The 19,166-nt window shown below is 46.3% G+C and overlaps 14 protein-coding genes across 14 annotated transcripts; 7 read left to right on the top strand and 7 right to left on the bottom strand.

Moving 5' to 3' along the window:
• Window positions 1-6: 6 nt before the first annotated feature.
• On the top strand, window positions 7-2,699 carry OGAPODRAFT_93234 (uncharacterized protein; the record flags this gene model as incomplete). Its single annotated transcript, XM_018357303.1, has 2 exons — window positions 7-1,787; window positions 1,825-2,699. 2 exons carry the CDS (start codon window positions 7-9, stop codon window positions 1,835-1,837), a joined length of 1,794 nt encoding a protein of 597 aa, XP_018211136.1. The 3' UTR covers window positions 1,838-2,699.
• Window positions 48-2,707, bottom strand: OGAPODRAFT_93233 (uncharacterized protein; the record flags this gene model as incomplete). The annotated part of the gene is made up of 1 exon (XM_018357302.1): window positions 48-2,707. The coding sequence occupies one exon, from the start codon at window positions 2,705-2,707 to the stop codon at window positions 1,925-1,927; it is 783 nt and encodes a 260-aa protein (XP_018211135.1). The 3' UTR covers window positions 48-1,924.
• Window positions 2,708-2,842: 135 nt separating this feature from the next.
• OGAPODRAFT_16007 (uncharacterized protein) lies at window positions 2,843-3,762 on the top strand. The gene has a single exon (XM_018354117.1). It carries the CDS (start codon window positions 2,976-2,978, stop codon window positions 3,582-3,584), a length of 609 nt encoding a protein of 202 aa, XP_018211134.1. The 5' UTR covers window positions 2,843-2,975; the 3' UTR covers window positions 3,585-3,762.
• A 146-nt stretch (window positions 3,763-3,908) lies between these two features.
• On the top strand, window positions 3,909-4,481 carry OGAPODRAFT_7498 (uncharacterized protein; the record flags this gene model as incomplete). Its single annotated transcript, XM_018355955.1, has 1 exon — window positions 3,909-4,481. One exon carries the CDS (start codon window positions 3,909-3,911, stop codon window positions 4,479-4,481), a length of 573 nt encoding a protein of 190 aa, XP_018211133.1.
• OGAPODRAFT_16006 (uncharacterized protein) lies at window positions 4,405-5,106 on the top strand. The gene has a single exon (XM_018354116.1). The coding sequence runs from the start codon at window positions 4,533-4,535 to the stop codon at window positions 5,067-5,069; it is 537 nt and encodes a 178-aa protein (XP_018211132.1). The 5' UTR covers window positions 4,405-4,532; the 3' UTR covers window positions 5,070-5,106.
• A 37-nt stretch (window positions 5,107-5,143) lies between these two features.
• OGAPODRAFT_93229 (uncharacterized protein) lies at window positions 5,144-5,829 on the top strand (the record flags this gene model as incomplete). The annotated part of the gene is made up of 1 exon (XM_018357301.1): window positions 5,144-5,829. The coding sequence occupies one exon, from the start codon at window positions 5,144-5,146 to the stop codon at window positions 5,777-5,779; it is 636 nt and encodes a 211-aa protein (XP_018211131.1). The 3' UTR covers window positions 5,780-5,829.
• A 286-nt stretch (window positions 5,830-6,115) lies between these two features.
• OGAPODRAFT_16005 (uncharacterized protein) lies at window positions 6,116-7,618 on the top strand. The gene has a single exon (XM_018354115.1). It carries the CDS (start codon window positions 6,128-6,130, stop codon window positions 7,061-7,063), a length of 936 nt encoding a protein of 311 aa, XP_018211130.1. The 5' UTR covers window positions 6,116-6,127; the 3' UTR covers window positions 7,064-7,618.
• Window positions 7,105-7,619, bottom strand: OGAPODRAFT_93227 (uncharacterized protein; the record flags this gene model as incomplete). Its single annotated transcript, XM_018357300.1, has 2 exons — window positions 7,105-7,123; window positions 7,147-7,619. 2 exons carry the CDS (start codon window positions 7,617-7,619, stop codon window positions 7,105-7,107), a joined length of 492 nt encoding a protein of 163 aa, XP_018211129.1.
• Window positions 7,620-7,694: 75 nt separating this feature from the next.
• OGAPODRAFT_93226 (uncharacterized protein) lies at window positions 7,695-12,527 on the top strand (the record flags this gene model as incomplete). The annotated part of the gene is made up of 2 exons (XM_018357299.1): window positions 7,695-9,812; window positions 9,841-12,527. 2 exons carry the CDS (start codon window positions 7,695-7,697, stop codon window positions 9,847-9,849), a joined length of 2,127 nt encoding a protein of 708 aa, XP_018211128.1. The 3' UTR covers window positions 9,850-12,527.
• OGAPODRAFT_75823 (uncharacterized protein) lies at window positions 8,399-12,561 on the bottom strand (the record flags this gene model as incomplete). Its single annotated transcript, XM_018356087.1, has 1 exon — window positions 8,399-12,561. One exon carries the CDS (start codon window positions 12,559-12,561, stop codon window positions 9,913-9,915), a length of 2,649 nt encoding a protein of 882 aa, XP_018211127.1. The 3' UTR covers window positions 8,399-9,912.
• A 163-nt stretch (window positions 12,562-12,724) lies between these two features.
• On the bottom strand, window positions 12,725-14,337 carry OGAPODRAFT_16004 (uncharacterized protein). Its single transcript, XM_018354114.1, has one exon. The coding sequence runs from the start codon at window positions 14,314-14,316 to the stop codon at window positions 12,991-12,993; it is 1,326 nt and encodes a 441-aa protein (XP_018211126.1). The 5' UTR covers window positions 14,317-14,337; the 3' UTR covers window positions 12,725-12,990.
• A 64-nt stretch (window positions 14,338-14,401) lies between these two features.
• OGAPODRAFT_75821 (uncharacterized protein) lies at window positions 14,402-18,627 on the bottom strand. The gene is made up of 2 exons (XM_018356086.1): window positions 14,885-18,627; window positions 14,402-14,849 (listed from the first exon to the last, which is right to left on the bottom strand). The coding sequence occupies exon 1, from the start codon at window positions 17,518-17,520 to the stop codon at window positions 15,127-15,129; it is 2,394 nt and encodes a 797-aa protein (XP_018211124.1). The 5' UTR covers window positions 17,521-18,627; the 3' UTR covers window positions 14,402-14,849; window positions 14,885-15,126.
• Window positions 14,465-14,904, bottom strand: OGAPODRAFT_7490 (uncharacterized protein; the record flags this gene model as incomplete). The annotated part of the gene is made up of 2 exons (XM_018355944.1): window positions 14,465-14,849; window positions 14,885-14,904. 2 exons carry the CDS (start codon window positions 14,902-14,904, stop codon window positions 14,465-14,467), a joined length of 405 nt encoding a protein of 134 aa, XP_018211125.1.
• On the bottom strand, window positions 17,667-18,656 carry OGAPODRAFT_7488 (uncharacterized protein; the record flags this gene model as incomplete). Its single annotated transcript, XM_018355938.1, has 1 exon — window positions 17,667-18,656. One exon carries the CDS (start codon window positions 18,654-18,656, stop codon window positions 17,667-17,669), a length of 990 nt encoding a protein of 329 aa, XP_018211123.1.
• Window positions 18,657-19,166: the final 510 nt, after the last annotated feature.

Below are 19,166 nucleotides of genomic sequence, written 5' to 3'. Positions count from 1 at the left end.
CTCTTCATGTCTAACCGCTCTCGATTTGCTTGTGAACGGTGCAAACGTTCCAAGCGGAAATGTGACGGAATTCCTGACGTGAAAGGTTGTACGGTGTGTCGCAAGGCTGGCTTGGAGTGTTCCATATTGCACCACGAAGAGCAGACGGCGAAATACATCGCGCAGTTGGAGGCTAAGATCAAGTATCTAGAGTCGAAGTCTCACTCAGAAACCGCAGACACGGCTCTCAAGTTGGCGTCTAATCCTCCTCGCATCAAAGAACCCCCGGAAAAGTCCTCTTTTGGCCCCAATCTGTCATTTATATTCCGCAGAGCCCTTGATGGCTCTCCTTTGAACGAACATCAGGATAAATTTGTGCCAGAAGCTTTGGAAACTCCGCCTTCCAACACAGGCCCGCCAGATTACACGCGCTTGATTGAAGACGACGAAATGGGCAAACGTCTCATTGAGTCATGCATGAAACTAATGTTTTCTCGCTTTCCTTTTCTTCACAGAGATCATGCTTACCAATTACACCGGAATAGAAAAGAACTGTTACAGAAACCAGAAACCAGACAGGACGCGGTCAATAGGTTTGCCCTGCTTATGATATACGCCATTGGTTTGCGCGTCACCCAGATGATCAAGGCAGACACGCTAGAAGGTTTTACCTACTATAATGCTGACGACATATATGCGGATGCTTCACAGGATCTGGACCGAATTTGCGCCGTTGTGGATATCGACGCGGTGAGGTGTTTGATTCTGGTCGCATATTTCATGCTCCGCTCCTCGCGCAGTCACCAGATATGGCATCTGTGTGGTCTTATTATACGTCTCTGTGTGGACTTGAATTTGCACCGTCGTGAGACCGGGCCTGTTCCTATTGAAGAGCTGCACGAGTCTGTGATGCGCCGTCGTGTCTTTTGGAGCGCCTATGTGATGGAGAGAAGCATTTGCATGCACTTTGGACGACCAATGTGTCTCTCCGACTACGACATCGATGCGGAATTACCATACAATATAGATGACTCTGTGACAGACTGTCATGAGCTGGACGACATCATCAACAAACACCCAGAAAAAATGGGCTCGACTGTCATCACCGACATGACGGTTGGCATCAATCTCATCAAGCTGCGGCGAATAGACTCTGTTATCCAGCACAGCATCTACCGGGTTGACCAGGAACGGGACATTGTGACATTATTGAAAGATATCGGAGTGATGTACGAGAGAGTGCAGCAATGGAAGAACGACCTGCCCGCTTTTGATGAAGAGCACAACCAGTTGTTCATGACGCTCCTGTACCACAAGACTATACGGATACTGCTTGTTCCTCTAATTTCGAAAGATATCGAAGTCTCAAGCTCACCCGAGGCACAGTTCTTTGTCGACCAGTGCGTCAAGTCATGCGGTACTATATGCTTGCTTGCAAAACGTCTTATACAGCTAGACTGGTACTGCCACAGCTTCATCGCTATACACACTTTATTTGTGAGCGCAATGACTTTGATATACTGTCTTCTTACAGGGCGTCTGGAATGGACGGTCGAAATCTCGACCTGTTTGCAATCGTGCTCTACCGCGCTATTTGTCGTTGGGGAGCGGATGCCTTTCACGAAATCGTTTTTGCGCGACGCTTACGAACGCGTGCTGAACAAAACAATGGAGCAAATGTCGAAGAAAGAGACCAACAACAAGACAAAAAATTACCGCATTGGAGGCATCAACGTCCTCGATAAGCCTACTGAATTGGAGTTCCCTCTCTTTCAGGAACAGAAATACTCGGAGCTGGACCTAAACGAGTCGCTCAATAGCCCGATAGTCGATGATTTCGATGAGCTATGGCAAATAATCAGCGATCAAAGGCCTTTTGGTATTGAAGGAAACGTAGCTCTGAATGAATTCAACTACGGACTGGACGATGGATATCAATACTAATTTATTTATTAATGCTGTTTGCGTGGTTTTCTTTATCATAATAGTCGTTGAGCCAGGACTGATAGACTCCGAAATCTTTGAAGTCGGCATAATTCGACACAGGCACCATTTCCTTGTCACTGATGAGCTTTTGCGCCTGGGGAAGCGAGCATTTTTCCAAGAAAATTGCGTCTTCGTAGCATATAACATTTTCTGGTTGCAACGTTGCACACAGCACCACCGTTAGGGAGTCTTTTTCCTGGAGCTGTTTTGTTGCCAGGTTTTCTGAAAGCCTTCCCTTGAGCACGGTGGCATACCCCGATGACTGCATATCTGCGGAATTCAAGCCCATGACACAAACGTAAGGGTATGCCACGCTTTTTTGACGGACCAGAACCTGGCTGGAATTGCGAGAACGACAAAAATGCGCTATTTCGTAGTCAAGACACAGTCTCATCTCGAATCCCGAAATCACACTAATCGCACGGACAGTGGCAGGATGGGTCCAGGCCTGGTACACGAATGGAAGAAGTTGTTCGCAGTCTCTTAGTTTGGGAGAAGTGAAAGCGTTTTCAGTTTCCTTGTCAAGCACAACCTGAGAATACTGCTCAACCTCCTGACGCAAAAGATCCACACATTTGCGAGAAAACAGTGGAAATGAGCCTTCGCCAACAAGTTCCAGGGAGTTTAGCGTGGGATCCAAATGAAAGCTGTGCACATTTGTCGGGCGGCAGATTTTCGACTTTGAAAAAGCCAGATGCTCCACGGGATCAAAGAGGATACCAGGGGAAGACTTCTGGCCCATATACAAGTGTTGCTAAAGGAACGAGAGTGAGCTAAAAATGTCTCTTGTGACCGAAAAGTGCTTTCCTGAATCGGGTAAAGAATTCCTTATCGATTGTTATGTAATCATCGGAGGCCTGATGGTTTTTTTTTTTTCGCTCGTGATCGAGTAGTAATCTGGTGTACGTAAGTTTTACAGGCGCAACTGCCTTTTTAGTCCACCTAGCTCTCCGTCTGAGCGGATTTCCATTCAGTACTAAAGGGACCATTGTAGCCCTCAATCTTTTGCTATGTTCAGCGTGATACCAGTCACATTGTCAAACGGCCAGCTCGCCACAATCGTGCCGTTTGAGTCTGTCAACCAGGTTCCAAAATCCTTGGTTGACAAGTTGCACAAGGAATACAACTACGAAGTCGAGCAAGGAAACACCTTGGCCCAGATCGAGCCTCTTACAGAACAGGAGTTTCTGGAGTACTACTGCCCCAAATTCCTTGCAATCATGCTCCAAGGGGAATTCCAGTCCACATCTCACGCTATCGAGATAGCGAAAGACAGTGATCTCGGTGAGAAGTTTTTGGGGTCTTATTACATAAAACCAAATTACCCGGGGAGATCGTCGCATAACTGCAATGCAGGGTTTCTCGTTTCCAGCAAGCACAGAGGAATGGGAATCGGCAAGCTTCTTGGGAAAAGCTACCTAGAGTATGCACCGAAACTAGGCTACCGTTACAGCGTTTTCAACCTTGTCTATGAAACAAACAAGGCCAGCTCGCGAATTTGGGACGACCTTGGCTTTGAGAGGATTGGAAGGGTGCCAGGTGCTGGCTACTTGAAAGACCACGGATACGTGGACGCTATTGTCTTTGGCTACGATTTCACCAAGGGCACGGAGATTTGATGCCAAAAGAGCGTTAAATGACACATTGGCCGCGAAATGGTCATAATCGAATGTATATCTATTGTCAAGCGGCACAGCCATGCGAGTTATTATATAGAAAAATACAGATGGAGCCACTTGCCATATGACTAACAGGCAAAGAGCCGCTTCGAAGTGGCACCTTTATGCTTACGTAACCGTTCCAAGTTGCCTGTTTTCTCCGGATGAGTCAAAAAAAAATATATTAGTCACCTTTATTATATATAAGCACTTTGCGTTGGTCGGATTTTTAGTGGGCTTGGAGATGGTCAGAATGAGCTCCGCAGTGTCCACCTTCAATTAATCATGCATCAGGCAGATTATAGAGCAGGTAGGGAGATCAGCAAACGTATGCTTATGGATACGGTTCCCGACCTGGTGAGCGACACCTCAGACACAGACGACGATATGAGCAACTATACCTATGAGAGTGCCTATGTGCACAATTACACAGAGATAAATAACGAGCGGACCCAGATTATGAATTTGGTTGTGCAAGTTGTGAGCGAGACAATCTCGCTTCGCTACGGCACAGACCAGATTTCGTTGCAGAGGTTCATACGACGCATTTTGGAGCGGTCGGGGCTAGGAATGACTCGATTCTTGAGGGGGATTGCTATTCTACAAAAGTCAACGTCTTCAGATGGCATCTTCCAGCAGATATTGTATTCCATGATGCTTTCGGACGGTCTCCCGCAGAATTACAACGGATGGTCAAGGATTAGTGGGATTAGCAGCAATCGGCTGCAGGCTGAGGTCCAAGCGTTTGCATCCCAGGTAGGCGATTTGGCTGTGGATGATGAACAGGTTTGGAAGCTCAACCAGAGCATTAAGAGTGAGGTTTTAAAGTATGTAAAAATAGCACGTGAATTTTGCTAAAAAAAGAAAGTTAGACTTTTATTACACTGACTATTGAACTGTTAATTCGTAATGGGTGCATTCTACTACCACGACGAGTTTCCGGGGGCTTTCACTGACGAGCACAACTCGGGAAAGCCTGTTAGCCTGGAGCAGATGGAGAAAATCGGCGTTTTTTACAGACATTTTGAGACTGTGGAAGAGGTCGACGTTGTGGCCAAAGAGCGCAATTATAAGAATAGAGACGAGATTGTTCTTTCAGAAGCAACTTTCCCTGGTGGACCAGAAGCGCTTCAGGCCAAGCTTGAGGCTTTCTACAAAGAACACCTCCACGAGGACGAAGAGATCAGGTACATATTGGATGGTGAGGGCTACTTCGATGTGAGAGATGACAACGACAGATGGATTCGCGCAAAGCTGACCAAGGGTGACCTTTTGATTCTGCCAGCCGGCATCTATCATCGGTTCACCCTGTCTAATTCCAAGTACGTCAGAGCTTTGAGGTTATTCAAGGACGAGCCAAAGTGGGTGGCTCTTGACCGTGGAACCGACCAGGCCGAGTCGAGCTTTTCGAGAACCGAGTACCTTCGCAGTGTGAGCGTCAAGTAATTGCAATCTTATGTACGGGTATATTTATTCATTATCTGGAAATAATATTTTCTTCATTTTGACTCCACTCCGTAATGATAAGAAGCAGACTCGGAATTACAAACATTGTGCAGGCCCACTTGAAACGGGGGTTCTCTGTCAGCGTGTCCCGGACGCTCATATACAAGTCGCAGCCAAAAATACCAAAGCCAGCAATCGAGGCAGAGCAGACAAATAGTCCAGTGGTAGATACCAAAGACGCAGACAAATTGGCCAGACTCGAGCAGAGTAGATGGTACAGATGGACGCCCAGGATACTCAAGCCTTATGCTCGAAGTATGACCATGCGTCCGTTGGGTTTTGGTATCAGTTTTGCCATACTCCACGAGATCACTGCTATTGTGCCATTTCTGGGACTTTGGTGGGTTTTCCTCCACTACAATTGGGTTCCGTTAAACGTACCGCAGGATCTACTGGCCAGAGGCGCTGAGGTACTCTCCAAAGGTCTTATAAACTTGGACGTGGACCTGGTGGAAAAGACCAAGATCGTCACTGCGGGAGCAAATGCCTACGCCGCTGCTAAGCTGCTTCTGCCAGTAAGACTACCGGTCTGTTTTGCACTAGCCCCATTCTTTGACCGATGGTGCATCAAGCCTGTCCAGGTGGCCTGGAGGAGACTGAAGGAGCGCGCCAAGGCAAAGCGGGCGGCCAATAAAGCTCCTCCCAAATAATTCTGTACATTTTTCATGTAGAAAATTGAGATTTAAAAAAATAGATAAATGGACAACTATCGACAGTATCCGTACGCATCTGCCGGGCAGCCGATGCGTGTCGCATCAGCGGACTTTTTCACCATTGGGCCATACAGAAGACGGCGTGATCAGGCCAGAGTGTCTGTTGTCCAAAAATACGAAATCTTGGGGTATATCGCTGCGGGTACATATGGTAAGGTGTACAAAGCTCGCGGCAAGACAAAGGAACTAGGCAACGGTCTGTATGCCATTAAGAAGTTCAAGACAGACTCCAAAGACAACGAGGTAACTCATTACACAGGAATCAGCCAGAGTGCGATACGAGAGATGTCGCTCTGCAAGGAGCTGGAACACAAGAATATCTCGAGATTGATAGAGATCATTCTCGAAAGGAGATGTATATACATGGTTTTTGAGTTTGCAGAACACGATCTTCTGCAAATCATCCATTATCACTCGCAGCCGGACCACAAACAAATCCCAGAACAGACACTGAAGTCGGCCATGTACCAAATACTGGAAGGCCTTTCATTTCTACATCAGAACTGGGTATTACACAGAGACTTGAAGCCGGCAAACATCATGGTTACGAACGATGGAGTGGTCAAGATTGGAGACCTTGGTTTGGCTAGGAAGTTCAGCAACCCTTTGCAAAGTCTCTACTCTGGCGACAAGGTTGTGGTCACTATCTGGTACAGAGCGCCGGAGCTGCTGCTGGGGGCGCGTCACTACACGCCAGCCATTGATCTTTGGGCTGTGGGATGCATCCTGGCAGAGCTTCTCTCGCTACGTCCCCTGTTCAAAGGCGAAGAAACCAAAATGGATAACAAGAAACAGGTACCGTTCCAGGAAAATCAAGTGATCAAGATCCTCGAGATCCTAGGGACTCCAACGCTGGATAAGTGGCCCAGCCTGAACAGTTACCCAGAATACCCGCAATTGTCCAAGATCTCGACGTTTCCATCAAACCTGAAAGCATGGTACCAGTCAAACGGAGGAAGCAACAAAAACTGTCTTCGGCTGCTCGCGAGTCTGCTGGAATACGACCCTGCCAAGCGCATAGATGCGCTTGAGGCGCTAGACCATAAATGGTTCCAGGAAGCGCCCAAGCCGGTCGATAACATCTTCGCCAACTCACCCTTCAAATATCCGCAGCGAAAAATTCAAAAGGACGATAACGACATCCTGGGCGGCACATCCCAAACATATTACAACGGGAAACGTGCTTTTGGAGCCTACGACGATCCAAGGAAAAGACGCTAACACCAATTAATATATACTACTCACGTGTCGCGATTACTTGTCTAGCTATTTGAAGGACCTCTTCTCCGATCGCTTCCTGCGACTTCTCACCGCAATAGATCGCATATGCCCCCTCCTCGTTCTTCGGGACCTCCATATCATCAAATTGACTCTTAAGCATGCTGCTTTTCATGAAATGACCTGCTCTCTGGCTCATTCTTTGGTATATTATATCGTAGTCGTTGTACAGAAATAGCATCAATACCTTGATATCTGGCTTCTCCAGTTTGGCGACTTTCTTGATGTAATCGCGGTATTTCAATTTTAGCATCGAGCAGGTCACTACAGCAGTTCCTGCCTCGCCGATGGCGTCAACCCCCACCTTAGTGAGTTTCTCTAGCCAGGCCCAACGATCGTCGTCTGTCAATGGAATGCCCTGCGACATCTTGTCGATATTTGGCTGCGGATGATACAAATCTCCTTCCACATACGGACAGTCTAGGTCTCTGCTCAGACGCTCACCGACTGTGGATTTCCCCGTTCCGGAGGGGCCGCCAACAACTATTAGAATGGCCATTTTTCCAACACTTGAGTCGATCGACGTGCAGGAAAAATAAATACAAACTTGCATCTGAAAAATATTAGTCCCATAATGCTGCGTCTCTTCGTGCGACATCTGTCCACACGGACGTCAAGAACGAAACAGGTTGTTAGGGATGTTATAGGGAATCTAAAAAGAGACTGGGAAGCAGGCAAACCCCTTCAGTACCCGCCTTTGAAGGCGATGCCGTCTGATTTCCTGAAAAAAGATTCCTTATTTTCAACTATTTTGTCACAAACGAGGTTCGAGCTTCTTCGAAAGTCGGAGCCAGTGACAAACGAGCGCTTGCTATTTTCTAGACAATACACATATGAAAATGCCAACAAACTTGTCAACCACCTCGTTGAAAATGAAGACAAGCTAGAGAAATATCCCATCACGGTCATTCAAGGCAAAGACGGTCGTTCAACGCTGCACTGCACAATCCAGAGGATTGTTGAACAAATGGCGTATCACAGACTGAAGCCGCTTTATGCTCAGCAGGTTTACGAGGACTCGTCAAACTCCCAGAATTACAACAAGAATATGACTTTGAACTCGCTAAATCTGGACAATCCCTACGCATGGTACCCGGAAGCACGTAAACTCAAAAGGAAGATCATCATGCATGTTGGGCCTACCAACAGTGGAAAGACATACAACGCTCTCAAACGGCTTGAGACTAGCTCCAAAGGGTATTATGCTGGGCCCTTACGGCTGCTGGCCAGAGAGGTTTTTGAAAAGTTCCAAAGTAAGGGCATAAGATGCAATCTGATGACTGGAGAGGAAGTTCTTCTTGACGCTGACAAGTACGGGAACAAAGCAGGCCTAACTTCTGGCACCATTGAGATGATTCCTATGAGTGAACCGTTCGACGTGGTCGTTGTGGACGAGATCCAGATGATTGGTGACCCATTCAGGGGATCTGCGTGGACAAACGTGATTTTGGGAGCACAGGCCAAGGAAATACATCTTTGTGGAGAGGTTTCTGCTGTGCCGCTGGTGGAACAGCTCGTCGCCATGACTGGAGATGATATTGAGATCAACAATTACAACCGTCTTGGGAAGCTTGTGGTGGACAGTGAACCTATTTCGCTAGAGGAGGTCCAGCGTGGAGATTGTATAGTTGCATTCAGCAAAAAGCAGATCTTGACGATCAAGGCTCAGATCGAACGTGACACCAATCTCAAATGTGCTGTTATATACGGAGCTCTTCCCCCAGAGACGCGATCCCAAGAGGCCAGGATGTTTAACGATGGAGAGTACGACGTTGTGGTTGCCTCGGATGCCATTGGAATGGGGCTGAACCTGAAAATCAACCGTGTGGTGTTCACCACACTTGAAAAATACGATGGACGGAGAATGACAGCACTGTCCAACTCCAGTATCAAACAGATTGGTGGCCGTGCAGGCAGGTTTGGAATAGGAGAAGGTGTGGGCCATATCACTGCTCTAACAAAATCCGACCTCAACAAGATACGAGTGGTGATGCAGGCACCTATAGAGTATCTCGACAAAGCCGTTCTTTGGCCGTCAGACCCGCAGTGGATGCATTATTACTCCATGTTCCCCAAGAATACGAAACTGATAACCATGTTTCGTAAGTTTGAGGCCGATTTGGACAAGGGCATGCGCATTAATCCTAAAGAATCGATCTTTCGCATACAACATATGGATGACCAGATGTCCATGGCCAAATTCATCAATGAACGGCATTTGGAAGACGATTTTGCCATCTCTGATCAGCTGCGTTTCATCTCTTGTCCTTCAGTTTTGAAATTAAAAGATTCACCAATGCATGCTATCCTTACCGACGTCTTCCAAAACTACATGATCACAGTTGCTCAGAGACTGAAGCGCTCTGTCTTTGACTACAAGTCAATGCCGTTGTACTTGACCACAACGAGCCATTTATCTTTGGATCCGGCAAAGCCTAAGCTCCACAAGAATTTCACAAAGTCGTTTGGGGTGGAAGCTGTGCCCGAGGGCATGAAGAGAAAATTTGAAAACGCGGCCCGACGCACTAAAGAGAATCCTTTTATTGGCAAGAGGACCTACATTGGTGATTTCAACCCTATAGAGGATAGACTGATGAGACTGGAGCAGTTTCACAGGCTCCTGACCGCTTATTTGTGGCTTACGTATCGATTCCCACAAAATTTTGTTCACCTCGAGCTGGCTACAAAGCTGGTTGTTCTGGTTGAGACAAAAATCTCAGAAATGTTGATGAATGTCAGTTATGCGAAACAGATGCAGGAAAGGTGGCGTGCGCGTTAATTGTACATAGAAGTCACAAAAGCCATTCGCTCTGCTCTTTATCAGCACTTTTAACCAGCGGCTCTTCGATACTGTTGATTTTGATGTCACTGCAAAGACAGCATTTCGCAGACAATAACTGGTCTATCTCCTGCTTGAGCTCCTCCATCATCGGTTTGTTACCCTTTGCTGCTAAAAGCTTTTTTTGCAGCTTGTAAATAGCGTTTTTAGATTTATAATCAGTGGACTCCAATATTTCTCTCACCAGGCAATCTTGGTGGAACGAGTGTAGACATGGGAACACAATGAATTTCCGAATGACAAGGATCTTGCCACAAAGACCACACGACTCGTTTGGCTCAATGATCTGGAATCTATCTTGCTGGAATTCTTCCATCTTGCGACTGATTTTTTCTGATTGCTGTAGCGATGCTGTCATTTCCATCGATAGATTCTCCATATCATTTGAAAGCGACTCCAGAGAGCGCACTATCTCGTCTTTGAAGTCGTCAATGACCACGAAGTCAGGGAATAAAGGAAGCAGGTCCTTCATCGTCAATAGATCGCATTTCTTCATCAGGTAGCTCAGCAAACTGCGGATCGTAGTACCCCCCTCAAGTTCCAAAGCCACAGGCTGATTGTTAACCGTTCTTTGAATGAGAATGGTGGATATCTGAAGCCACAAGTTTTTGCGTTGTAACGATGGACTGGGTTTGTCGGCGACGAGGATAGCAGACTCGATCAGGCCATGTTTCAAGGCCAGTGAAACTGCGCTTTCGTAATCTTCCAGCATGGAGTAGATGAAAATGGCGCTCATAATTTTGTTGTACTCAAAACACAGTCGAAGTACAAAGTCCGCATCGAACAGCACTTCGTAACTTTTTTCACGGTTGAATAGAGTCTTTGATCTGCTTTCGAGATAATTCAATACCAACTTCTCATCATCCGACGGATAGGTCACTAACAGCGAGAGAAGTGTATTGTGCACAAGTTTGTCTTTGATCTGTTTCTCTTTAACAAGAAAATTCAAAAAGCGGAGCGCATGATTGTGTTTAGGAGCAATCCCGTGTCCTAGGGCTATGGACTTGTTGTATGTCAATAAGGCAGGAAGCAACTTCCTGAAATCCAAATCATCTACCAGACGCAGCCATAAGTCCACAGTTTTAGCAGGATAGTTGATGAGTAATGCTGTTGCACATTTGTAGATAAGTTCTGGTTTTTGTTCCTTAGACAAGATTTGCAGTGCTTTGTCCCACTGCTGTAAGTTCAGGTAATATTTCAGCAAAAATGAGTAATCTTCTTTCATTAATGAAAATTGCACTAGCTCTTCTTTCCGGTTATGGGAAAGTAATATCTGATAAACGGTTTCCTTGTCGACCGAGTCAGAGTACTGTTTCAAAAACCCTTCAAGGTCCGGAGACTCGCCAGAGTTGATTTTCTTCACATAAAGTTCTACCATCCAGCTGGTCAGCATTACACGCTGCATGTACATTGATTTGGGTAGTTTGTTGAGCTTAGCTTCCAAGTACACTAATAGGCTTGGGCTTTTCATGAATTTTAGCACCACTTGCTCAAAGGACTCCGAGGTGTTCGCCAATACCCTCGCTGCTTCGTCTGTATCTCCATTCTCAAGCAAATCGTAGCCCTTATTTATGAGCACAATATTGCGTTTGAGCTGGTCACTTCCGACCAATTGTAACGCATCATCGTACATTTTTTTCTCCATCATCACCTTCCAAACATCCGAATGTTCTTCGTCTGCCACCAATTCGTGAATAGTTGAAGAGGAATACACCCAGTAAGTTTGCATACGATAGTCAGCCGTCGTATCTAAGACATCGAAAATCAAGTGTTCTTGCGACACCTGCTTTCCATTTAGCTGGTTGAAAATAACCATCTCATTTCGAGAAGATGCAATCACATGGTACTTGGTGAGAAGCAGACTTTTGTAATCGGCTGTCAAAATTTCGTATCGTTGAAGTTCGTTGCGAGTTTGAAAGACCAAATCACCAATCACCAAACGTGAGCTGCCATCGTCTGTTTGTTCAATGAATGCAAATGTCGACTCATTAGCAGTGAACACGGAGATAACACCAAAAGACAACAGCAAAGGATTGTTCTTGAGCAACGAGTCTCCGAGTGAACCTTGAAATCGCGCAAGTTTTCGCTCGCCCAGATGAACAACAAGTGATACTATGCCCTTCTCGTCTTGTGTAGCGTACATGGCCGTTAATGTATCTTTTCCTCTCCATAGCTGCTTAAAGCTTCTCTCTTTGTTCTGATCTATTCTGTACTCATTAATGATACCAGTAGTGGTTCCCACAAGGATTGGACCAGTACTTTTCTTTGTGACATGTGAAGCAAAAAACACAAATGAACAAACAATGTTTCCCTTGAGTTTCGATAATGACTTAAATTGAACAGATTGGATATTCAGGTAGAAATATTCATTCTTAGTCGTTTGGACCACCAAATGGTAACCGTAGGGGTCCAAGTAAGCGTTCGCAACGGTTACGTTGTTCGAATCCACCTGTATCTTATCGACCTTCTCCGGGTTGTCTAGATATATCCGGTACACTAAACCATTGATGAGCACTAGATAAAGTACATTGCCTTTCACAAGAAGCTTTTGTATGGGCGCTGGGATCTGGAACTGTAGTTGGACCTCTTCGAAATTAAACATCAGTCTTTGGTCCTATTTATTGGCACATAACCAAAAGATGACTTGAATATATACACTAAAAAATTATTTAACTGTTTGATATAATGGCGATCAGTATACCAGTGAAATTACTAAACGAAGCTCAGGTAGGTACAAAGAAATTCAAGCAACCAACTCTAACAAGCAGGGACATGTTATTACAGTGGAGTTGACTTCGGGAGTCTCGTATAAAGGTAAATTAATTGAATCCGAAGATACTATGAACGTTCAACTTAAAGACGCCACAATGACCAATACTAACGGATCCACCCAATACCAGCCACAGGTTTTCATTAGAGGGTCACAGATTCGATTTTTCGCTGTGCCCGAGATTCTGAAACACGCGCCTATGTTTGATCCCAACCACGTTAAACCACCAGCTCCAATAAGAGGCCCAAAAAGAAAATAAAATCAGTCGAAGCCTTCCAGAGCTCCCAAAACTCGTTCCAAGCGCTCACATCCCTGCTGGTAGTGGTTTGGATTGAGCATCATGTTTGCAGTTAGTCTGGAGAGGGAATCGACAACCTGCTCGATGAGATACTTCTCGTCAGCAGGAATATCGAGATCGGCGAATTCCTGACCTATAACAATTCCATCAGTTGCATTCAGGAGACGTGCTAGTGTATCATAGGAAAACGATTTAATTCTAGACTTTGGTCTTTTTGCACGCTTTTTCGTTTTAGTTGAGGCTCGCGGCACGGGCTTTTCCTGTGGTTCTTCAATGTCTTCATAGTCATCTTCTGGAACACCTTCTGTACCTTCCAGCTTTTGTTCCCTGGCAGTCTGGTCGAATATAGATTCTTCCGAAACGGTAGAGCCAGAATTGACTTTCTTCAATGGTTCCGTCTCATCTTTCTCGTTATCCTCCTCGCTTTCACTGATGGATCTTGCTGTGTGGAAAGAATCTGCGCCTGTACGGGAACTGGTGGCCTGCGAGGGCGAGTATCGGTGAGCATAGAAAGGAGGTATGCCGAATTTCTGGCTGTTTTGCTCTTGATCGGCCTCTGCTTCGATTTCGCTCCGAAGATCCTCAAACTCCTTCATGATGTCGTCAAATTTCCCACTGGCGCGGCCGCTAGATCTGCCCGAGGAGCCCGAGTCCATCGATGGACGTTCAGGCTTGCCGGAAATCTTATCGATTGAGTGGAAGCCTCCAGATAGAGGCCGCCTAGGAGATCTTGCTGGAATGGTTAAGTTCAATTCGGTATACTGTTCTTTATCTGGCACGCGTGGGAACCCATCGCTGAGCAGTTGGGATGGGCGGTTAACTGGGATGATCTGGGGCTTTCTGATACTCTCTTTATCGTCTTCTTCCATAACCGGAGACGTTTCTTTCAAAAAGCCAGCGAGGTCTTTCTGCATTTTTGAGCCGCTGACTTTCTTCACTTCCGAGAGTCTTTCTGAAGGAACAGTGGTGGACGTGTCGGAGTCTCTGTCCACCACGTATTTCACGGTATCAATGTCGACGTTCTGCACAATGCCTGAATATTCAGACATCATGGATGACCTATTACCTGGGGCACTGGAAAGATTAGAGACTCTTCTACTCCAATGCTCAGTGACGCAATGTTTGGGAACCGTTGGCGAGCTGTGGTGACTAGAGCTACTGTGGGGACTATCATCTCGTGGAAGCTGCCTATTTTCAGGACTTCTCAATGAAATTGCATCCAGGTCTGGATTTGTGACGGTGAGCTTCTGCATAGGCATTTCGGAATACACACTGGAGCGTTCCGACATGATTAGGATGTTGTAATAGAAAGCAAAAATTAAGTTTACTTTGATCTTAGAGATCAAAATTAGTAGATGGCTGGTTTCTAGGATGGGGCTGTAAATTTAGTATTATATTATTACTAAATCTAGAAATCAGATTATTTGCTGTTTGGAACTATAGTTCCAGACGGTCGTAAGAGTCATTCCATATGTAACAGAGGCCGGCTTTGAAGGTGTTGTTGTTGATTTCGATTCTGCCCTCATGGTCGCCGTGGCGTATGTCAATCGGATCAATGAGCTGTACTTTTACCGGAACGGAAGCGAACTCGTAACCTTCGAAGTAGTCTATATGCCGGAGGTCTTGGTCGGAAAGTCCATCGACCAAGAGACCGTCCACGTAGTCCCCCTGATGTGGGATGACCGCAGAGTAGCTTGCGTTCCGAACAGCAACCTGTTTGTGATCAGGCAATCTCGCCTTGTATATGTGAAGATTCGAGCAGTCTGGATGTGTATCTAGAACTTCGTATACAACGTCCGGAGAGCCTGTTGGACCGTAACAGCTGGTCGAATTAGTTTCTGATTTTAATATACTTACAATAACGACAGTCCATCCATGGAAATCTATCTAACTGGCCATTAAGACAAGTATATAATACTACAGTCTCTTTATGGGCAGAGGGCAATTTCATGCATACAATTATCCTTTTTTTTATCGAGTGCACGAAATGAAAGCAATTGCACCCCACACCCCTCTTATAGATTGGCCGAAAATTGCTGTCAGAGATGACGTGTTTTTAAAATCGTGAGGCGGAAGTGAAATAAGGTCGTTGTGGGCACTTATAATTCGGTGATATCTGATTCCGAAGCTTTCAGTCCCATCACATTGAGGAACAGATTGAGATTCGAAAGATGTTTCTCAGCACCCTGCAAATCGCCAGACTCCTTGAGATCCTTGCTCACACCCATGCTGCCAAATATTTCGTTCCTGATTTCATCGACAATTATTCTTTGATGACTTAGTAGACCCGCAAGCGAGAGCGACGCCAAGAACTGCCAAATGTAAGAATCGTCGCTGCTCGACTCGGAATTACGCACTTTGCGCGCGTCATCGTTCGAAAGGTACGGTGGGAAGATAGTAGCCAGTCTGCCTTCTAATGCTTGGAATAGGTGGTTGTAGATAGTCTGCCATTGAGCAAGGTCTTGCGGACTGAGTCCGGCAGAGAATTCCTGCTTGATCAGCTCCAGTCTCGAAACAAGTATGGTAATCAGCGAGAGTCCTATTTTTGTGGTGGACAAAAATAGCACATTGTTATTCCCGCCTTTAACGATCAAAACCACAAACCGTAGAACCTGCTGAAAGTCCGATTCGCTAACAAATAAAACTAGCGTTTTCATCACGGTCATCTGGAAAAGCTCAATTTTACTCTTTTCTGTTTTTGGAATCTCGTAGTTTTCGTTCACGTAGTTGGCATACGAGCCCTTCATGACCACGTCGATATTATGCAGATTGGCAAAAATCGCCTCCATCAGCTTGATTTTTTGCTCGGGATTGAGGAAATGGAACAGTCTGTTAAACACCTTCATCGCCTTGTCAATAGACAGTACAGAAATGAATGGAGAAACGACAGTGTTGGAGGTCTCAATCGTGTCGTTGAGACGAAGAGCGTTCCAAAGGTCCTTGGAATCCCGCTCTTGGTTTTCACGCTCCAGAGATTCAAGCTTCAAAACCTGGGAGTAGATGTCTTCAATCACAGATAGCTGGAAAGCCCTTGAAGACTTAGAGTACACGTTTTCCTTTGGAACAACAACCTCGTCGGAGCTGCCCGTGGTATTGATAACCAATTGCTTTCTTGGCTGTTTACCGGAGCCAACAGACACTTTACCCAGAGCACCTTCCTTTGCAAGCACTCCGGTTCTTTCTCCGCGCTCCTTAGCAACAGTCACGGCTTTGGAAACTTGCTGTTGCATTCTCTGGAGCGCCACATCGGCCCGTTTCTCCCTTCCCCCCAATCTGTGTCCAGACTGGTCTAAATATTTCTGTGCAATGGAGCTCATGTCATCTTCGCCGACAGAGGAGTTCAGCACTCGATAGACTTGACAATAGAAGTCCTCATTGTACGGATCGTCAGTGACAATCTGAGAAAGCTGAACCCTGGTCACAAAGTCCTTATCTCTAGGGTTCATAAATCCAGAACATCTGATAATTGCTGACACTTTGTTCTGTCTTCTCCAAAGCTTCTCTCTCTCTTCTTGTGTCAGATTCTCTGGATTTTGTCTCTGAGGTCTTTGCTTCCGCGGCTTTTCGTCATATCCCAGGGGAGGGAAGTTTCCCGTAGCATCGCTTGAACCAGCCTGTGGGACAGACTGGGGAGCTGATACAGCAGATGAGGAAGGTGCAGAAGCCGAAGAAGGCACCTTGTGCTCAACTGACTGTGGCACAGGCTGGGCAGAGTGAGAAGATGGAGAAGCAGCATTTGGAACAGGGGGGGACTGAAGAGCCTGAGGAACTTGCAATGCTGGCTGCTGTTGCTGTTGTTGCTGAACTGGAGCGGGTGCCGACTGAGGCACTTGAGGCACTTGAGGCACCTGAACACCGGCAGGAGGTGGGTGCACTTGCTGGGGCTGTTGTCCTTGACCCAAAGCGCCCTGCTGCATCATTTGCTGTGCTTGGAACGGCATAAAAGGCATGACTCCTGGCTGGAACGGAGGGAAGTAGCCTTGCGCCAATGCTTGGGCAGCGGCTGCAGGGTTAGGGAACTGTCCGGAGGCCATGGCCGCAACCAAAAGCTGCTGCTGCTGCTGATACATGTAAGGGTTCATCTGAGGCATCTGGGGCACTTGTTGTTGAGGCTGACGAAGCTTAGCTTCAATCTCTTCGAGAGACAACACCCTTTGTTCTGAAGCTGGCTGCGAGGACGCAGAGCTAGCTGTCTTCGCTTCCTCGTTCCACAAAGAGGCCATTGGTGCGATCACCTGGTCGACCTGGGCCGCCTTTGCGTAAGACAAATTGGGATCAACTGTCTGAGGTTTCGAGGCCGGCTTAAGACCGCCTGTGAAGTCGAAATTGGTCCCGATTTCCTTCACGTCGGCTCCAAACGTCTCGTCATTAAAAGCGTCCTCATCTTGCTCTCCGAGTCCCTCATAGGTTTCCTCAAAATCGAGTGTGTCCAGTTTCTGGTCCTTTTCTCCAGATGAAGGAGGTCCTGATGGATCGAATCCGAAAAAGGACATGGTGCAATGGTTCGATAGAGTACCGACTGTGTTTATTTGGCTGGTTTTTGCCTCATAAAATTTCGACGAAGAGTTTGGGTACGACGCACGACCTAGATTTACTCGTGTCTAAAATCAGTGCATTATCACTTTACATATTCGCGGGCTCACGCTCTCATTTCAAACCGTCTTCCGCTCGCGGTCTTTCTCTCACTCCTGTGTTCCTCATCGTCCACATCTCTCCGGGCCCTGTTAAGGATTTTAGTGAAACTATTGACCCTGAATCTCATTCTCTGGTGCAGGTAGCACTTGACGATTTTGATATGGTAGTGGAAGTACGACCTGAACAGCTGGATGTGAGTGATGGAGTTCCACTTCACGTCCTCGGTGCTCAGGTGTCTTGGGAACAGCACGAAAGTGATGTATGTTTTGTTGTGGGTGTTGGCAGCCTCCAAATGTTTAATCTCGAGCGGAATTTCCTGGTGCGAGTTGATCACCTGCGGGGCCTTTTGGATGCTACGTTTTCTGGCATCGCTAAACTCTTGCAAAAACACTTTCGAGAAGATCTTGTCTGTGTCGTCCTGGAAAATAGTCGAGAAAATCACAGTCACTCTATCATTCGACGGTTTGATGTAGATGGACTCCATATCTCTGTAGTGCAATTGCAGAACCTGTTCGTTCGAGTTGTTGGGAGAATCCTCTCCATACAAGTTGTTAGGGTCCACAGGCTGCTCTTTCGAGAGCACCTCATATCTCTGGAACGCCTGAAGGAATGGCGCGGCGAAACAGTTGCGCTTCAGAAGGGAAAGCTCGGCAATTAGCTGCTGTTTTTCGTCTTCGTTAGAGAACGTCGCCTGCTCCACATCGATGTAAAGACTGTAGTCATAACCATACTCGGGTTGTGTTTGTTGAATGAATGGGTACTTTGAGTACTTTGAGTTGAGCAATTCCTTCACTCCGTAGTTCACGAGGTCGTTCCAGCACTTGATGCTGATAGACAGCAGAAGTTTTGTTTTGGACTCTGGAGTAGACAAGTGGTAGGTGGTGAAATCAAAGTCGGTGATGATTCTGTCCAGAAACACTGGCGTGTAGTCCGGAGCAAACGCTTGGCTAATTGCCTCTTCCACGAGCAAGTTCTGCGGTTGTAGTTGTAACATGAAGAATACGTAGCGAAAATAAAATGATTATGTAAGGGCAAAAAAGAGTTATATGGCACGACGAGAGCCATGAAAACCAAGCCTTCTGAAAATCACTAATATGTTTAAACTCTTGAATCTGTAATATTATACAATTAATCGGCGTCTCTGCGTTTACCGAGTTCGTTCAATACAATGTCTAGTGCATCCCTCAGAGAACGCGCCTGCTCGTCTCCGGACCCAAGCGACTTGAGGTCTGTCTGACTCTTTCTCGTATTGATCAGGGTGTTGTTCTCCGTATCCGAGTGAGAGTACAGGTCAGACAGCGTGATGCCACTATCCTGTAATTTCTTTAGTGCATCAAGGAACTTCTGGATGTCGCTTGATCCAGAAAGCGCCGCAAGTAGGGATGTTTGTTTCTCCTGCAACTTGTCTGGGTCAAGGCTGGCCTTTTTAAAAGTGCTGGACGCTTTAAATGTGTTTGCCTCCTCAGCAGCCATATTAAGACTCGACACCAAATTGTTAGCCACC

Source organism: Ogataea polymorpha (genome assembly GCF_001664045.1).
Source record: "Ogataea polymorpha strain NCYC 495 leu1.1 chromosome Unknown OGAPOscaffold_3, whole genome shotgun sequence".
NCBI classification, from domain to species: domain Eukaryota; kingdom Fungi; phylum Ascomycota; class Pichiomycetes; order Pichiales; family Pichiaceae; genus Ogataea; species Ogataea polymorpha.
This window is presented reverse-complemented; position numbering and strand designations above follow the sequence as displayed.

What these genes read in the sequence shown, in the direction of transcription:
- OGAPODRAFT_16007 (XM_018354117.1), top strand. Translation starts at nt 2,976, where the DNA reads ATGTTCAGCGTGATACCAGTCACATTGTCAAACGGCCAGCTCGCCACA.
- OGAPODRAFT_16006 (XM_018354116.1), top strand. Translation starts at nt 4,533, where the DNA reads ATGGGTGCATTCTACTACCACGACGAGTTTCCGGGGGCTTTCACTGAC.
- OGAPODRAFT_16005 (XM_018354115.1), top strand. Translation starts at nt 6,128, where the DNA reads ATGTCGCTCTGCAAGGAGCTGGAACACAAGAATATCTCGAGATTGATA.
- OGAPODRAFT_16004 (XM_018354114.1), bottom strand. Translation starts at nt 14,316, where the DNA reads ATGTCGGAACGCTCCAGTGTGTATTCCGAAATGCCTATGCAGAAGCTC.
- OGAPODRAFT_75821 (XM_018356086.1), bottom strand. Translation starts at nt 17,520, where the DNA reads ATGTCCTTTTTCGGATTCGATCCATCAGGACCTCCTTCATCTGGAGAA.